The 17,812-nt window shown below is 44.2% G+C and overlaps 2 protein-coding genes across 9 annotated transcripts in view; both read left to right on the top strand.

Moving 5' to 3' along the window:
- Positions 1–6,822, top strand: part of LYZL6 (lysozyme like 6) — a 30,068-nt gene extending 23,246 nt beyond the window's left edge. For 4 of the 8 annotated variants that reach the window (XM_069541635.1, XM_069541630.1, XM_069541634.1 and 1 more), the window contains 4 exons: positions 1,819–2,052; positions 2,989–3,147; positions 4,069–4,147; positions 6,227–6,819. In XM_069541635.1, coding sequence (XP_069397736.1) covers positions 1,914–2,052; positions 2,989–3,147; positions 4,069–4,147; positions 6,227–6,296 — 447 coding nt within the window. In that variant the 5' untranslated portion in view covers positions 1,819–1,913 and the 3' untranslated portion in view covers positions 6,297–6,819. Of the gene's footprint in view, positions 1–1,818; positions 2,053–2,988; positions 3,176–4,068; positions 4,148–6,226 lie in introns of all 8 variants that reach the window. The other 4 variants (XM_069541633.1, XM_069541629.1, XM_069541628.1 and 1 more) reach the window with 4 other exon arrangements.
- Positions 6,823–7,556: 734 nt separating this feature from the next.
- RDM1 (RAD52 motif containing 1) lies at positions 7,557–17,700 on the top strand. The gene is made up of 7 exons (XM_069543691.1): positions 7,557–7,732; positions 8,116–8,295; positions 11,284–11,406; positions 11,780–11,951; positions 12,814–12,912; positions 15,703–15,788; positions 17,293–17,700. The coding sequence occupies exons 1-7, from the start codon at positions 7,637–7,639 to the stop codon at positions 17,383–17,385; spliced, it is 849 nt and encodes a 282-aa protein (XP_069399792.1). The 5' UTR covers positions 7,557–7,636; the 3' UTR covers positions 17,386–17,700.
- The last annotated feature ends 112 nt before the right edge of the window (positions 17,701–17,812 follow it).

Genomic DNA, 17,812 nt, shown 5'->3' with positions numbered 1-17,812 from the left:
CTCATGGATTCCTGTCTCACTCAATGGGTTATCATCATTTGATAGAGTGAAGGTTATCACAGGTAATAACTATCATCATTTATTTTGATGGCCAAACTGTTCTAGATTATCATGGAAACCGTTATTCATTGGTTTCACAGATATGATACCAAAACACATGCAACAAAAGAAAAAAACACATAAATCGGTCTTCATCAAAATTTAAAACTTTTGTGTTTCAAAGAAATACCATCAAGAGAGTGAAAAGTGACCCATAGAATATGGGGAAATATTTGCAAATTACATATCTGATAAGGTTCAGAGTATATAAAGAACACTTACAACTCAATAATGAAAAGACAAGAAACCCAGCTGAAAAAGTGGGCAAAGGATATGAAAAGACATTTTGCCAGTCATACAAATGGCCAATTAGCATGTGAGAAGACAATCAACATTATTAGCCATCAGGCAAAGGCAAATCAAAACCACAATGTGATACCACTTCACATCCATTAGGACAGCTTTGCTCAAAAAGACAGTTAATAACTGTATTGGTGAGGATGTGGAGAAGTTGGAATCTTCATACATGGTTGACTGGAATGTAAACTGGTACAGCCACTTTGGAAGTTTAGCAATTCCTCAAAAGTTTACACTTTAAGTCACCATGTGACCCAGCAATTCCACTGTTTGGTATATATCCATAGGAATGGAAATATTTGTCCACACAAAAACTTGTACATGAATGTTCACAGGAGCATTATTCCCAACAACCAAAAAATAGAAACAACTCAAATGTCCATAAACTGATGAATACATAAACAAATTGTGATATATCCCTACAATGTAATATTATTCAGCCATGGTTTAGCCACTCAGTCATGCCCAACTCTTGTGACCCCATGGACTGATGGTAGCCCTGCCAGGATTCTCTGTCCACGGGATTCTCCAGGCAAGTATACTGGAGTGGGCCACCATTCAAGGGTATTCAGCCGTGAAAAAGGAATAAATACTGGTACATTCTATGACATGGATGAACCTTGAAAACATTAAGTGAAAGATGTCAAATGCAAAAGACCAGATAGTGTATGACTTCATGTCTATGAAATGCTCAGAACAGGAAAATCTATAGAAATAAAAAGCAGATTGCATGCGTGCATGCTAAGTCACTTGAGTAGTGTCCAACTCTTTGAGACCCTCTGGACTGTAGCCCATCAGGCTCCTCTGTCCATGGGATTCTCCAGGCAAAGAGTACTGGAGTGCGTTGCCATGCCCTCCTCCAGGGGATCTTCCCCACCCAGGGATCAAACTCGCATCGTTTATGTCTCCTGCATTGGCAGGCGGGTTCTTTACAACTAGCTCCACTTGGGAAGCCCAGAAAGTAAGGTTAGTGGTTGCCAGAGTCTGGAGGGAAGTGGAAGAGGGAGTCACAACTAATGGATATGAGGTTTCTTTTTGGGTTGATGAAAACAGCATAAAGTTGACTGAGGTGAGAGTCACACAGTACTGCATTCTGAAAATGATTTTCTGCTATCTGAAAATGACTGAATTACACACTTTAACTGAATTAAGTATATAGTATGAATTATATATTGTCAATTATATCTCAGTAAAGTTGTTACCTCAAAAATGTTATTCCAGATTTGGCTAGTGGGTACCCCTTTAGGCCAGCTCACGGGTCTATTTGACATGCCCCAGCACTGTTAATTTTAAATTGGGAATAAAAAACCAAAGAGGAGACCAAAAAAAAAAAAAGTATTTACAGAATAATACGTGAAAGGAAAGAGAAATAGCCAGCAGTGGAGCAGTGAGTGAGTGAGGACGTTTGGCTGCCCTCTCCAGATTCCCCGGGAGAAGACCAGCAGGCAGTCTGGGAGACTCCAGGACCCGCAGGGCCTGCGCCGCTCACCCTCCACCGTGCCTCCTCCCCTCCAAGGATGACAAGCCCACTGCTCATCTCCTTGGTCAGCTGCCTCGTTGCTGTGGATCAAGCCAGCCTCATCGGCCGCTGTGACTTGGCCAAGGTGCTGCACCAGGAGGACTTGGATGGGTTTGAGGGCTACTCCCTGACTGACTGTGAGTGACATTTTCTCACTCCCTCCTCCCTCTTCCCACGGTCGTGCCCTTGGTGGCCATCTTTCTTTCTTCTCTTATTTGTTTTTTTCAAAGTCAAGTGAACAAAGCAGCCCTCTCCAAGAAGGCTTTCCCAACACTCCATATTTGTTCAACCATTATTAACTGAGCACTTACTATGTCCCAGGAATGATTTTAGGTGCTGGGGGTGCAGACTTCAACATAGCTCCTTCTCTTACAGAATTCACATCCTAGGAGAAGAGGCAGCAAGAAACATACAAATATATGAAGTGCCTCCTGGTGGTGATAATGCTATGCAGAAGAATAAGTCAGGGGGAGTGATGGGAGACACTGTTGTAGAAGGCGAAGTCAAGGAAGGCCTCTCTGAGGAGGTGACTTTGAGAAGTGCTGAATAGAGAAAAGGATCCAGTCCCCCAGACGTCTGGGGGAAGAGCATCCCAGGCAGAGTGAACAGCCAGTGCAAAGGCTTTATCCCGCTCCACAATAGAGATAGCTCCTTTTGGCCCAGAATTTGTGCATATCTGCCTTACAACACTCTCTCCTTTTATTTTGCCTTGTGGGTTTTTTAGGTCCATAGTTTCACTCTTACTCTATAGGCTCCTTGAAGGCAGCATCTGCATTTGACCCAGCTAAATGTCCCTCGCTGAGCTTTGCACAGCTTCTAGCACACAGTAGGTGATCATTAAGTGCAGAAAGGCTGGATGGACCGAGGGATGCATGAGTGGTTGTACTGATGGGTGGCTGGCTGAACGGACTGAAAAATGAGAGGAGAAGCTGATGGATGCTTCTGGCCTGCCAGCCCCATCTAGCCTCTCAGTCCTTGTTCCTTTCTTCTGATTCCTCATCCCTTTCTCCTCCGTCTTCCTTCTCCCTCAGCTTGGCCACCCCCTCTGAAAACCCTCTTCTCCCTGTTCTAAGGGCTGTGCCTGGCTTTCGTAGAGAGTGATTTCAACATAACAAAGGTAAATGAAAACACAGATGGCAGCTTTGACTATGGCATCTTCCAGATCAACAGCCACTACTGGTGCAACGATTACCAGAGTCACACGGAAAACAACTGCCAAGTGGACTGTCAAGGTCTGGCAGGGGCCCCAGGGTGGGAGAGGTGAGAGAGATGACCAGGCTCTACTCACGGGACTTCCCTTCCCATGCACAGCCAGGGAACGCCCCCAGAGGGATGGCTCAAGGAATCAGTGAATTCCTTTACTGAGCAGGGGGTGTGACTGTGTCACTGGATGCCCACAGGAGGTTCTGCAGGGTGCTCTCAGGATCTACAAAGGCTCTGCACAGTCAGTAGAGCAGAGCAGTGCAGCAGCCAACATTTATTGAGTGTATTACATACTCAGTGCTTTGCACACATGGCTCATTTTACCCAACTTGCTATGTGATAGAGACGAAAATGATCCCCACTTTACAGATGAGCAAACTGAGGCTCATAGAACCAGTGCCAAATGCCACACTGATGGCCCTGAAGGCTCAGCTCTTGTCAGCAAGCAGTGCTGTCCTTGGCTAATGGTCTGACCGAAGGTCAAGTGCAAAGTCCCCACCTCAGGGCTAGTCCAGAAGATTCCACAGGTCCATGACTCTGTGATGAGGAGGAGACCTCATCTCCTCCTTTGAACTCTGATGAATGGCCCTCGGCCCTTCACCTGAAGAGCCTCACTTCCTTGGCAGGACTTCACCTTGCTCTCTGTGCAGCCTGTTTTGGCTTCTTCTTTCCCTAGAAACCTCCGCACTTGGGGTGAACCACCATCCACTAGGGAGTACGGCAGTAAACAAACCCAAATCTCTGTCCTCCTGACCCTCCTGCCCCTACTCCCCAGCCACCCCCAACCTCCACCAGCCATTGTATGGATGCCCAAATGGGCCTCTGAGAAGGAGGCCATGCCTCCACTGGAAGTTCTCAGCCTCTGGGTGGGAGGTGCCTTGCAGGAACAGCCAGTCTTTGGGACTGTCCCTGGCACTTTCATGGATATTCTCTTTCTCCTTTTCTTTCAGAACTGCTGAGCCCCAATCTTCTCGCAATTATCAACTGTGCAAAAAAGATTGTGTCCGGAGCGGGGGGGATGAAGAACTGGTGAGGCGGTCACTTTGGGACGAAGTTAGTGGGCAGAGCCTTAAGAAAGATGTGGTGACAGAGAAGGGGTCAGGACTTTCTCTACAGTCTAGAAAAATGCGGGCTGTGGCAGGAACTCTGACTCAGTAGCACCTGGGATAGGCACCCCACTCCAGTACTCTTGCCTGGAAAATCCCATGGCTGGAGGAGCCTGGTCCATGGGGTCGCTACGAGTCAGACATGACTGAGCGACTTCACTTTCTCTTTTCCCCTTCATGCATTGGAGAAGGAAAAGGCAACCCACTCCAGTGTTCTTGCCTGGAGAATCCTAGGGACGGGGAGCCTGGTGGGCTGCTGTCTGTGGGGTCGCACAGAGTCGGACACGACTGAAGCGACTTAGCAGCAGCAGCAGCAGCAGGGAGCTATCTAGCTTTCTTTGATGCTATATCCAGCAAAACTCTTTTGGTTGCAGTACAGAACGACTTTAGCTAGCTGGGAGTAGGGGTGTGTTGGGGCGGGCGGTGGATTTAGGCTGAGAGGACAAGGTGTCTTGCTGGGCCCACACGAGGGGTGCAGTTAGGCCTCAGGAAAGGGATGGAAGCAGGGCTGGGGACTTTCCGTGGCAGGTTTTTGCTTCTCTCGGTGCCTTGGCCTCACTACTCCCTCTGCAGACCAGCTTTCTCTAATCTACAGTCCACCAGAAAAGACTATGTCTGCCCTGAATCTATGGGCTAATGTCCTAAGTGACCATAGAGACCCACAAGGCTTAGTCCTAATTCAGATAGAGGATCTGTTGGGTTCAACTTGGACCTGGTGACCCAGCTCCATTCAGCTGTAGCTGCTGCTGTTGCTGCTAAGTCACTTCAGTCGTGTCCGACTCTGTGTGACCCCACAGACGGCAGCCCACCAGGCTCCCCTGTCCCTGGGATTCTCCAGGCAAGAACACTGGAGTGGGTTGCCATTTTCTTCTCCAATGCGTGAAAGTGAAGTTGCTCAGTCATGTCCGACCCTCAGCAACCCCATGGACTGCGGGATGGAAGCAATTAAGCAACATAAATATGGCTGCCATGGGACCCTCTCTCCATAACTGGCAGCAACATTTCTATAAAAAAACAGTATTGTTCATCGGCTGGATGAGTGTTGCAGATCCAGCTTAACTATGGCGGATGTTGAGTTGATTATTTAACATTTCTAAGCCTCAAACTGGATATATAAACAATGTAAATGGCTGCCTCTACCGAAAACTGAAAACAGGAGTTAAGTGCCTTGCATGCTCCAAAGTGAAGTGAAGTGTTAGTCATGTCCGACTCTTTGCAGCCCCACGCACTGTAGCCCGCCAGGTTCCTCTGTCCGTGGAATTCTCCAAGCAAGAATACTAGAGTGGTTTGCCATTCCCTTCTCCAGGGGATCCTCCCTACCCTGGGATCAAACCTCGGTCTCCTGCATTGCAGGCAGATTCCTTATCACCTGAGCCACCAGGGAAGCCTGCATGCTCCAAAAACACCATGCAAAATAAGGGGCACTGGGGCTTCCCTTGTGGTCCAGTGGCTAAGACTCCACACTCCCAAAGCAGGGGGCCCAGGTTCAGTCCCTCGTCAGGGAACTAGATCCCACATGCCGCAACTAAGACCCAGCACAGCCAAATAAATAATTTTTTTTAATGAATGCACATAGCAACTTTACCAAAAACTAGAGAGAGGGAGAGAGTAGGGGGCATTGATGACTGTTAGGGCTGACCCTTTCTGAAGGGAAAGTCAATAGTTACACCTGGGATTTTTTTTTCTTTTTAGTAACTCTGTAAGTTACTATTTATTTATTTATTTATTTTTTAGTAAGCCCTGTAAAAAAGTGCTCCCCCCTTCAGAAGGAGTTAAGGATTTGAAAATGTGGAAGTATACTAAGTAGGGGGAAAGAGCAAACACTATGGATGACAGAAATTAAAGGAAGAATCAGATGGGCCACAGGAGGACCCAGTAGAGAGCTGGGAATGAAGGGGTTTCTGGGCGTTGCTCTGTATGGAATACTCACGTAACGCTGGGTCATGTGTTAAGAAGCAGCTGCCAAGTAGGAAGCAAGAACCACTGTTCTTTCTCTTCACAGGGTAAAATGGAGGTTGCACTGTGCCGGCCGGCCCCTCTCCTACTGGATGACAGGCTGTCACCTGGCATGAGGCAGGGAGCAGGCCTGTGGTGGAGCCATTCCAGAACTCTTCTCCTCACTCGGGAATTCTTCAGTTCTTCTTCCTCTTGCCTCCACTTCATGTTATTTTCTTCCCTTCCCATTTACAAATAAAACTGACCAGAGCCCCAGGAATAAATGGTTTTCTAGGGCTTCCTCCTTGTTCCCATCCAGGCCCAGGTCCCTGGTTCCTGACTGTCATTTGCAAACCAAGAAGACCACGATGAAAGAAGCTTCTCTCTTTGTTTGGAATTATTAAACCATTCCTTGTGCAAAGAATGTGTTAATTTATTCATGATTAATTCCACCTATATTTGAGTACCTAATAGATTATGAGTGTGTGCTAGGTACTAGAAGAAGGATGATAAATGGTAACTATTGTTCATGTGGTATTCCTAATCCAGCTGCAGAAGCAAAGACATCTGTGAACAATGGATACAATGAATAAATGGACACATACTATGAATGCAAAAATAATGAAATGGATAATAAAATCTGTAGTTATTGGTTTGAAACAGTATCAAGATCCAAGTTATTTCTCTAAAGTCAACTATTTTTGAAGTAAAAGAGCTCAGAAGTAGGTAATGAGTGAGGCTAAAGTTCTGATATATTGAAGTGGAGAAAGTCATGGTGGGGGTGTAGAAATATGGCAGGTGATTTGGGGGTACTTTAGGAAAATGGGCTAGAAACCAGCTTTTTAAGGATTTCAAACTAGACTGTTGATGGCTTTAGTAAGCTATACCTTGATTTGCATAATTTAAAACTCATGAAAACAAACACTCTTAGGTCCAAGTGTTGCATCTTTGGTGGTCATTTCCCACAGAGTCGGGACATCTAAAATTTTAAAGCTCAGTGGGTATTTACTGCTAACTACCTAGTACTCTGGGCTTCCCTGGTAGCTCAGACGGTAAAGCGTCTGTCTGCAATGCAGGAAACCGGGGTTCGATTCCTGGGTTGGGAAGATCCCCTGGAGAAGGAAATGGCAGCCCACTCCAGTATTCTTGCCTGGAAAGTCCCCTAGAAGGCGGAGCCTCGTAGGCTACTGTCCATGGGGTCGCAAACAATCGGATACGACTGAGCGACTTCACTTTCACTTAGTACTCTAACACTAAATTCCAAGGTCTCCCCGGCGACGCAGCTGCGGAAGGGGAACTAGAGGCGGAGACCCGCCAGGAGCGGGCGGGGCGAAGGAGAGGTCCGAGCACCGCCCTCGTCTCACTCCCCCAGAGCTGGCCCCGCCTCCTCACGCTCTCCTTTTAAAAAAGCGCGGGCGCGCCGTGCGCAGGCGCAGTGCGGCTTTCTCCCGAGCTGCGCACGCGCGGTGACGGTAGGATGGCGGAGTTGGTACCTTTTGCGGTTCCCACAGGGAGTGACAAAACCTTGCTTGTTTGGGAACTGAGCTCTGGACCCACGGCCGAGGCCTTGCAAGTGAGCCAGGCCGAGGTGGAGGGAGGGATGGAGAAAGTCGCCTCGCGCACTAGTAATTGGGAGCCCCGGGGCCCTGCTTCAGCACCTAGCCCGCCTGTGGTCTTCGCTGAGAGGAATCTTAGTTCTAGAGCCGACCGGAGCAGTCAACTCGTCCTTACAGATTTTTGAGAGATAGTTCCCAGCAGGCCTCACACTGCCTCCTAATGCTTCTCGAAGCTTAGGAGTTCAGAGGGAAACGTGTTTGTGAAATGAGAAGTGTTTGGAGTTGGAGGCTCACCACCGTTGCCTGTGGCGAAGGGCTGGGGAGAATATAAGGGAATGGGCAATTTGGTTTCCTGGGCTTGAAATTTCCTGCTCTTACTTAGCGTGGGACCACCCTACAGCATTCTCTGTTCACAGTCTTCTCCCAGTTCGGCCTTCTGTATTCGGTCCGAGTCTTCCCAAACGCAGCAGTGGCCGGTCCTGGATTTTATGCCATCGTCAAGTTTTATTCAGCGAGGGATGCTCACAGAGCCCAAAAGGCATGCGACCAGAAGCAGCTTTTCCAGAAATCTCCAGTGAAGGTGGGTCCAAATGTGGAATTCCTCGTCCCACTGGGATGAAGTGCTGAATTTAAAACGAATAGGCCAACGTTTGTAAAGCACTCTGCTTTACAGAATGCTTTCAGATGCATTGCTCCACTTACCGCCCACAGCTCCCCATTTCTTCTTCCCACCCCCATTTCTTTTCTCTTCTTTTTCAAAGAAACTCGAACTCCGGATGGTTAACTGACTTACTTAAGGTTCATGACAATAAATATGGAAACTAGAGGTCAAACCCAAACTTATTGATGTTAAACCCCATGTCATTTTATGCTGCCCCTTAATTTAAGAAATCTTCACAAGAGTTCTTTTTCATTTTATATGAATTTTAAATGTGTGAGCTTGACAAAGTCTTTAGTCAGTTGTAACATAAAGGATGCTTTATCATCATCATCATCATTTTCAAACTGCCTATTCAGAACTCCCTTCAGTTTCCAGCAAATGGTTAAAATATTCTTTAGTGCATGATTATTCTAATAATATGGCTCCATAGTAACATGCCAGCCAGTTTTACTTTGCCAGAGCCCCAGAATGAACATGTCACTATATGCCTCCATTCAGCCACCATTCCTTTTCCAAGGATTTTTTCAGTTCCTCTGAATAAGTGAGTAAGGTTTAGATTTCCCAAGCCTTTCACTTTATAACTGTATGTCTCCTCTGGTTGGCTTCTTCTTTTTTTTAAATATTTATTTATTTGGCTGGGTCGAGTCTTAGTTGTGGCACCGGGGCATGTGGGATCTTAATTCCCTGACCAAGGATTAAACCCACGTCCCCTGCTTTGCATGGTGGAGTCTTAACCACTGGATCACCAGGGAAGTCCCTCTGGTTGGTTTTTTGATCTGGCTACTTCCCACTGACCTTGCTGCCTATTCTTAACCCATATTTCTCTCCTCACTGGTTTAACCTTGATGGAATCTGAGAACTCTCCTCAGACATGACTCTAGGTACAGTGCTTCCCACTTTTGTACCCTGTTTCACACCCTCTTCAATCTGGGCTCTCCTCCCTATGACTGAAATGATTTCCTGTCGGACATTCTTTAATTTGGAGACTATGATCTGCCTGCTACTGGCTGCGACCATTTCATATACCCACTTAGATATTACTGGAAAGATTATGAAACGATTACTTGGTATCAGTTGTGAGTAATGAGCTCTTTTTCTTATACTGAACATTAAGACCATTCCGTAAGCTTAGGTTTTGAGATTTACACACCATAAAACCCATCACTGATAGAGAAATGAAGGAAATATTCTATAAGTCACTATATAGTTGAGAGAAAATGGCATTCATATTAGATTTCTTTATGTAATGCAGAACCTTGAGTTTTTACCCCCCTCCCAATTGTTTCCTAGTTTAATTATATGTTGTTTGCCAGTGAGAACTGTGGCAAGGTTATCTGAGATGTAGACTCTACTATGCTCAGAGCTCTTCTGAAGCTTTCTCATTGTCCAGGACAGCTGAATTATGACTCACCATACAGGGCCTTGGAGAAAGCAATGGCAACCCACTCCAGTTCTTTTGCTTGGAAAATCCCGTGGAAGGAGAAGCCTGCTAGGCTTCAGTCCATGGGGTCACGAAGAGTCAGACACGACTGAGGGACTTCACTTTCACTTTTCACTTTCATGCATTAGATTCACTTTCATGCATTAGATTCACTTTCATGCAAAAGGAAATGGCAACCCACTCCAGTGTTCTTGCCTAGAGAATCCCAGGGACAGCAGAGCCTGGTGGGCTGCCTTCTATGGGGTGGCTCAGAGTTGGACACGACTGAAGTGACTTAGCAGTAGTAGCATACAGGGCCTAGCCTCCCACAAGACACTCAACATTTAAAAATTAGTCTTCATTTCTCCTTCCCAGCAGGCAGCTTCAGTTGGAGAAAGTAATTTCATTTTCTTATTTACTCATTCTTTCATCTGTTCACTGGGTCAACAGACCCTCAGTCCTCTATTATATGCCAAGAATTATGCTTGTTCCTGGTAACAAGATATGGTTCCTTCCAGCACTTAAGAAGTTCATAAACTAGTGATAGAGGAAGATCCACAGACAGAGCAATAAAGAATTAATAATGCTTTGACTTTATTTGAATTTTTATTAATATATTTAAATACTACACCCTGTTTAAAATGGAAATAGACATTTAACAAAGTGCTAGTGATGTAAAAAATCCACAGTAATGTGATACTGTGTAAGTTATTTGGAGAGTTAATGCTGGAAATATTTATACTCTCAAAGAAGTTTGTCAATGTAGATGAACCTCTAAGTCTTTTGGTTACTTATAAAATTTATGGAGGTATGTGTATTCCCTCTTCTAACAGGGGTTAGTAACTTGGGGAGGGGATGCTACAGATTAAGGTCCTACTTCAGTGGCCAGTCCACCTTATCTCCCCTTCAGGTCATATTCTCAAGCAGGATAAGATGGGGATAAGATGACTAAAAGTTTCCTTCCTTTGCTTACTCACAGCCCTAGAATAGGCTTCTGCTGGGCTTCCTTGGTTGCTTTCATCATCACTTTCACCACCAGAAGTCAGGGAAACCTGATGAATCAGCGGTTCTGAAAATGATGCAGAAAAGTACTGACTTATTAAAAATAATAAAGAACACTTATTTAGGGCTCACTGTGAACTCATTACTTAAAATGTCATATATAATCTTTACAATCACTCTGAAATTGGTTGGGGTTTCCCAGGTGGCTCAGGGATAAAGAATCTGCCTGCAATTCAGGAGATGTGGGTTAACTCCCTGGGTGGGAAGATCCCCCAGAGGAGGAAATGGCAACCCACTCCAGTATTCTTGCCTGGGAAATCCTATGGACAGAGGAACTTGGAAGGCTACAGTCTGTGGGGTCACAAGAGTCGGACACAACTCGGCCACTAAACAACACAGCAACGTGAAACTGGTATTGACAAACAGGTATATCCAAAATAAGTCTATGTCAGATTGTGATATTTTCAGGTTTCTTATGTCTTTAGATTCGTCTTGGCACCCAACATAAGGCGGTTCAACACAACGCCCTTGCCCTAAACAGCTCCAGATGCCAAGAATTGGCAAATTACTACTTTGGTTTCAATGGATGGTCAAAAAGGATCATTAAGGTAAACTCTGTAGATTTTCTTTGACCAACCAGGCCCCTTTCAACATTGAACTCCTACACTTTAGAAAGAAAACTAGAACTAGGCTACAGGGAGGAGATGGGAAAGACTTCCTCATGGAAGTATCTGAGCATGGACATGCCACCTAGAACTCGTTGATCATCTCAGTGACTTAAATGGTGGTGTCCATAATTTTCTCCAGTATTTGTGTGATGTATAATAAAAAGTAGTTCTCTGTACCTAGTAATTCATTTGCAAATCTCACTTGATTTTGAAGCTATAGGACACCTCAACTATTAACTGGGATTGATGGGAGTTTTTTAGTTTTCAAAACAGAATATTTTGAAGTATAATCTTTAATTCAAAATCTTAACAGCTTCAGGATCTTTCTGACCCTGAAGAAGAAAGGGAAAATGAAGATATTGTGGCACCTCTTCAGAGGCAAAGCCTGAAGTTCTTCTGTGCTTTAGAGGTGGTGTTGCCATCCTACGAGTGCAGAAGTCCAGGAGTTGGCATGGCTGAGGAACCTCTGGATAACTTGGAAGAAGGTCTGTTTTCCTTTTTTTCTGAAACTCGCCTTTTTAGATACATCATCACCTTTGCCAAGCAGCTAAAGTCCTGGGCCGAGTTTTTCTCCTTTGCCACATAGGTTTTTAACTTAGGCAATACCTGACAGAACCTTAAACTTCAGAGTTTTAGAACTGACTGACTGCCAAGGAGGAGGGAAAATTAAGGTGGTTTTCTTTTTCTTTTTCCATTTTTGGTTAATAATGTGTTTTCTGCTAAAATAGTCCTTCAAATCTCTTGTGGCCTTCAGTTATCCCAACAAAATCATTGTCTAAAGATTTCAATAAACTCTTGTGTAAAGGTTCAGTCCTTTGCCTCCTATGGAGGGGCTTGAGTGGAGAAAGTCAAATGTAGATCCCTGGAGAGGGGATTCCCACTGGTATGGATTCCCTTGGCACTAGGGCTTCAGTCAGAAGCAGGGCTGTTAGCCAAGGGAGTGGAGGAGGCCCCACCATCCACCTGAAAGTGATGCCTAGAGAGAGGCCAGAGCATCTGTCTCACTGTGTGACTCTAGCCCTCTCAACGCAGGAGTCTGCAGGAGCGTGGCTGTAGCTTGTCCATGTGGAATCTGTGAGTAATGAGAGATTTGTGCCACGTTCTTGGTTTGCATCTCCCATCCAGTATTTCAGGAACTTCAAGAATAGATGTGAGCAGGAAAAACGTGCCCTGCCAGAATATAACTACATCATAGTCATTCAACCACACCCTAGTGTTGTGTTCACCCTTAATCACTAAGATAATGATCTAAGAATCACAGGTGCATTTTTAAATTTCTAAACATACAACCTATAAATCAGTTATCCAGATAAGCATTTTAAATTCATTTGTTTTGGTTGGATTTAGGGCCATTATCACTCCTTATGAAAAGGAAAAAAACCCAGAAGCTTGCTATTCAGAAGGCTATGGCAGATGCATTCCAGAAACTGCAGATTGTGGTTTTAGGTAAGACTTTTTTTGATTGTCCTTAAAGTACTTCAGTTTCAATGAGCAATTAAACTTATTTGAAAAGTTAATTAGATGAAAATAATGGTTATCTAAAACACTACATAGGGATTTCCCTGGTGGTCTAGTGGCTAAGACTCTGTGCTCCCAATACAGGGGGCCTGGGTTTGATCCCTCATCAGCGAAGTAGCATGTGGCTCCCACATGCCACAACTAAAGATTCTGCATGTCACAGCTAAGACCTGGCACAGCCAAGTAAATAGATAAATAAAAAGTAAAAAAAAAGAATGTTTAAAAATAAATAAAACACTACATATTCTTTCATTTACCAAATGCTTTCACAGCAACAGTCTCAAATTTGTTCTTTGTGGCATTTATGAGAAAAATGACACAAATATTATTGTCCCCACTGTTTAGATGTAGACTGAGTTGCCTCAGTTCATATAGAAAGTGTTTGACCCGGTTCTTCTTTCTCGATGGCTGACTTATCATACAGAATAGTATAGTGACTATAAGCCTTGGACACCTGTGTTTGAGTCCTCACTTTGTCTCTTAGATTTTTTTTGTTGTTGCAATTTTAGGTTTTCTAGCCAGAGAGATTTGAAGGTATTAAATATCTCTAAGCTGCAATTTCTTGATCTATAAGTAGGGTTAGTATTTCAGCTTACCTTGTGGGGGGATATTGTAAGAGTAAATAAGATGATGAATGTAAGTCTTAGAACCATGCCTGGAACATAGTAAGCAGACAAAATGTTTTGACTGTTATTATTATTGTTGTTTTATTGAAGAGTTGATTGCATTATGTTTTTGGACTCAATTTCAGTTTTCATTTCTGATATATTGGGTGAATACGATTCTTATATACATTTTTGTGAGCCTTGAGTGTGATCATGCTATTGAATAGCTTGATTATGTACCCTATTGAGTTATATAGGGTGAGAATGTCACAGGCTGTGCCCAAAGGAAACTTCATGGTTGGTGGATCCCTGGAACAGAATTGCTCCCCTGTTTCACGGCCCTGCAGGCTTAGGGACTGAGAAATGCTAGCTAAGTTGTCAGAGACCTTATTTGCTTGTCAGAGTTGGCCTTGGACTGCTGTCAGCCTTCCAGCCTGGGCAGTCGTTCCAGTGAAGTTTGACTTCCCTGGTCACCAGGCAGAAACTCCATGAACTGTCAATTCCAGTAACAACCTTTGAGAACCAAACTAACTGTCTAGCTTGTTTGCCTATCCCTAATATGCAAATGCAGTTGGCTCCATAGCTCAGGGGTTAGAGTTAGAACTGGGCATGGAACAACAGACTGGTTCCAAATAGGAAAAGGAGTACATCAAGGCTATATATTGTTACCCTGCTTATTTAATTTATATGCAGAGTACATCATGAGAAACGCTGGGCTGGAAGAAGCACAAGCTGGAATCAAGATTGCCGGGAGAAATATCAATAACCTCAGATAAGCCGATGACACCACCCTTATGGCAGAAAGTAAAGAGGAACTAAAGAGCCTCTTGATGAAAGTGAAAGAGGAGAGTGAAAAAGTTGGTTTAAAGCTCAACATTCAGAAAACGAAGATCATGGCATCTGGTCCCATCACTTTTTGGGAAATAGATGGAAAAACAGTGGAAACAGTGTCAGACTTTATTTTTGGGTGCTCCAAAATCACTGCAGATGGTGATTGCAGCCATGAAATTAAAAGATGCTTACTCCTTGGAAGGAAAGTTATGACCAGCCTAGATAGCATATTCAAAAGCAGAGACATTACTTTGCCAACAAAGGTCCGTCTAGTCAAGGCTATGGTTTTTCCAGTAGTCATGTATGGATATGAGAGTAGGACTCTAAAGAAAGCTGAGTGCCAAAGAATTGATGCTTTTGAACTGTGGTGTTGGAGAAGACTCTTGAGAGTCCCTTGGACTGCAAGGAGACCCAACCGGTCCATTCTAAATGAGATCAGTCCTGGGTGTTCTTTGGAAGGAATGATGCTAAAGCTGAAACTCCAGTACTTTGGCCACCTCATGCGAAGAGTTGACTCATTGGAAAAGACTCTGATGCCGGGAGGGATTGGGGCAAGAGGAGAAGGGGACAACAGAGGAGGATGAGATGGCTGGATGGCATCACCAACTTGATGGACGTTAGTTTGAGTGAACTCCAGGAGTTGGTGATGGACAGGGAGGCCTGGCGTGCTGCGGTTCATGGAGTTGCAGAGTCGGACATGACTGAGCGACTGAACTGAACTGAACTGAATATGCAAATAGTGTTCCTTATATGCACTCAAAATTCCTTAAACGGAAAAGCCTGGTGGCTGTAGTTTGCCTTGAGGGAAGCTGTGTAGTCCAAAAGGTACATAGGCCAGTAAAATTCTCTCTCCAAAGCTTTGTTCATTGTATCTGGTAGAATTTTGGTCCCAAGTAGTAGACACTTGCCTCGCTTCTAATAAGACATTTCCTGTATAGTCCAGTGGTATCTATCCCCGGTTTGAACTCACTTTGACCCCTCCTTAATGACTTCCTATTTAATTATATTGTGATTGAACATTTTTGTTTCCACAGCTTTTACTGCATCATTCCTTAGTTCTTATTTTTAAGATCATAAAGGTTTTTGAACCAAAATTGATACTTCTCTTAAATATTTTTTCACAAATAGTAATGATATGTGTCACATGAGGGAACTGCTAGGAAAATGCTCTTGTTTTCTGTGTTTAGAAATAAAAACAATGTCTAATTATTGGATGCTACCATTGTGTACAGGAAGTTTTGGAACAAAATTTCTGAATTGATATTTGTTAACTCTGTTTCAGAAAGTGGTAAAATAGCTGTGGCGTATAGATGCTGTGAAGAGGTCACAGATGCTAGAACCGAAGAGGAGCTACAGGATTTAATTCAAGTATGTGGAGAGAAAGACTCAAGGGATTCAAAGCCAGGGTAGCCGTAATTCAAAACAGCCAGAAGATTCTTGGCATGTCTGCTCAGCTCCATCATCCTTAGGGAAATGTGAAACTCTGAAACTGCTTTTGAGGCAGGAAGTTTCTAGGACTTTTCCTGATGTCCGAGCCTTCTCTCTGACCCCTTATTTGAAATTTGGATAGACTGGCACTTCGTTTCTTACATAAATAAAAAAAAAAACAAAACGAAATTTGGAGTGCAGGGGTGAGGACCATGAGGTACTTGTACAATTGTGGACACAGGAGAAGACACAGGCCTCTTAGAACTCCCCTCAAACAGAATTGTGGGCATTTGGGAACAAAGTAATTATGGCTTTAATTTGTTGTGATTATGCCACAGTGTGTGAAAACTGTATTAATGTGTTAATGCCTTTCAAATAAGGTGTTTTACCCAGATCTCATATGTATTTTGTGTGAAATATTTTGCTGAAGGACCTTTCTGTAAACCAATTATATGAATGCCTCAAATCAGGGATTAAGTTGTCAAAGTAATTTCTAAAAGAAAACATTAATGTACTGCATATAGGATTTTTTAAAAAAAAGCGAAAAATGTGTTTCATGTCATTGAGAACTTAATTTGGGGCTAGATTTCTGATTATTTAACCCACCCCAATGTTGCAAAGTTTGTTTTGAAGAGAAGAAAGTAGAGAAAGAAGAGGTGGTTATGTCCTGAAAAACATAAAAGTTTTGAAAGTTTTTTCTTCACAAAATAATTATTTTAATTCAATTTAAATCAAATAAGTCACAGAAACTTCAAACGTATCCAAGGTTGGGCTTTTAGAAGGCTAGCTTCCTATGAAATGAGAGAGGAAAGGAATCGGTATTGATGTTAAAGATTTTGGAAACCTGATTATAGAAACAAATCCGTTCCCAAATGAGGCCAATCTTCGAATCAGTTCCATTTAAAAAACATTAGGTTGGACAGTGGGAATAAGATGAAGCTTCTTTTCTCTTGGAGTTTAAACGTTAGAGGTCTTGCCAAACAAAAGGGACTAGATTATTTAAAAGGACTGTGAAGAAAGTAAACTGCGTGCTTAGTTACAGTATTTCAAGAAAATTACTAAAACGTGCTGACTTTTAACATCTTAAGTGTTTTCTCCAGGTGTGTACACAGAGCAGGACTCTGTGACACTGCAATTTTTTCTAGATTAATGGCTGTGTTGAAACGAGGTGGGATGGGGCAAGTTTTCCCATGGTAATGTAAAGGGCCATTCACTTGGTTGGACATTCTTTCCCAGAATGACTTGCTCACTTGCCCAAAGCCTCTCCTACAAAAAATTTGAAGTCATCACTGATTTGGTGGCAACCCTTAACAGCAAAGTGGTGAATTAATGACCAGACTTGGGTACTGAAAGTTTAGAGGAAAGAGCAACATTTTTGAATAACTTTAAAATTGAAAGGTGTGCTCCCCTGCCGCCAGCCTAACTAGTGCTGCTCATTTTGCAGGTCAGCTGCTTTTCCTGGAAGCCGTGTGGCCAGGGGGAGGAAGAATGCCTCTCGGACTTCAGCTTTGAGGAGGAAGAGTTTACAGTGCCATAGCTGGACTAGCGCTTCTGAATTGCCCGGAATGCTTGGCCTCTGGGGCTTCCTTGGGAAGCTCCGCATCCCCTTCCACTCCTCCCCGGACCCCTGGGCTGTCAGCGTCCAGGGCCATTTAGGTCTGCAGCCCAAATCCTGCCTGGTTGTGCAGAGCCCGGGAGGGGCTGGGGGAGGCTGGGGAGAGGGCCCGGCCGGAGGTCACTGTCACCTGTGCGAGAGAAAGGATGGCTTGGTTTACGCCCTGGTGACTCTGGGAAAAAGGCGCACTCAGATGGCGCAGATTGGTTCGAACCTAATAAAGGTGGCGTAACTAAAGGTGTCGTAAATAAAGGGCTGGACGCGGGGTGGGGGAGGGGCGCGCGGTTGCTAACGGTGCGCGCGCGTTGTGGGCTCACATAACGGTTCGGCTCCCGCTCAGGGGCGGCGC

This window comes from Ovis canadensis, chromosome 11 (genome assembly GCF_042477335.2).
Source record: "Ovis canadensis isolate MfBH-ARS-UI-01 breed Bighorn chromosome 11, ARS-UI_OviCan_v2, whole genome shotgun sequence".
NCBI classification, from domain to species: Eukaryota; Metazoa; Chordata; class Mammalia; order Artiodactyla; family Bovidae; genus Ovis; species Ovis canadensis.
Note: the sequence above shows the minus strand (reverse complement) of the source record. Positions and strands in the feature narration are given on the sequence as shown.

Coding starts and splice junctions, on each gene's coding strand:
- RDM1 (XM_069543691.1), top strand. CDS start 7,637: ATGGCGGAGTTGGTACCTTTTGCGGTTCCCACAGGGAGTGACAAAACC. Junction 7,733..8,115: donor CCACGGCCGAGGCCTTGCAA/GTGAGCCAGGCC, acceptor ACCACCCTACAG/CATTCTCTGTTCACAGTCTT. Junction 15,789..17,292: donor AGCTACAGGATTTAATTCAA/GTATGTGGAGAG, acceptor CTCATTTTGCAG/GTCAGCTGCTTTTCCTGGAA.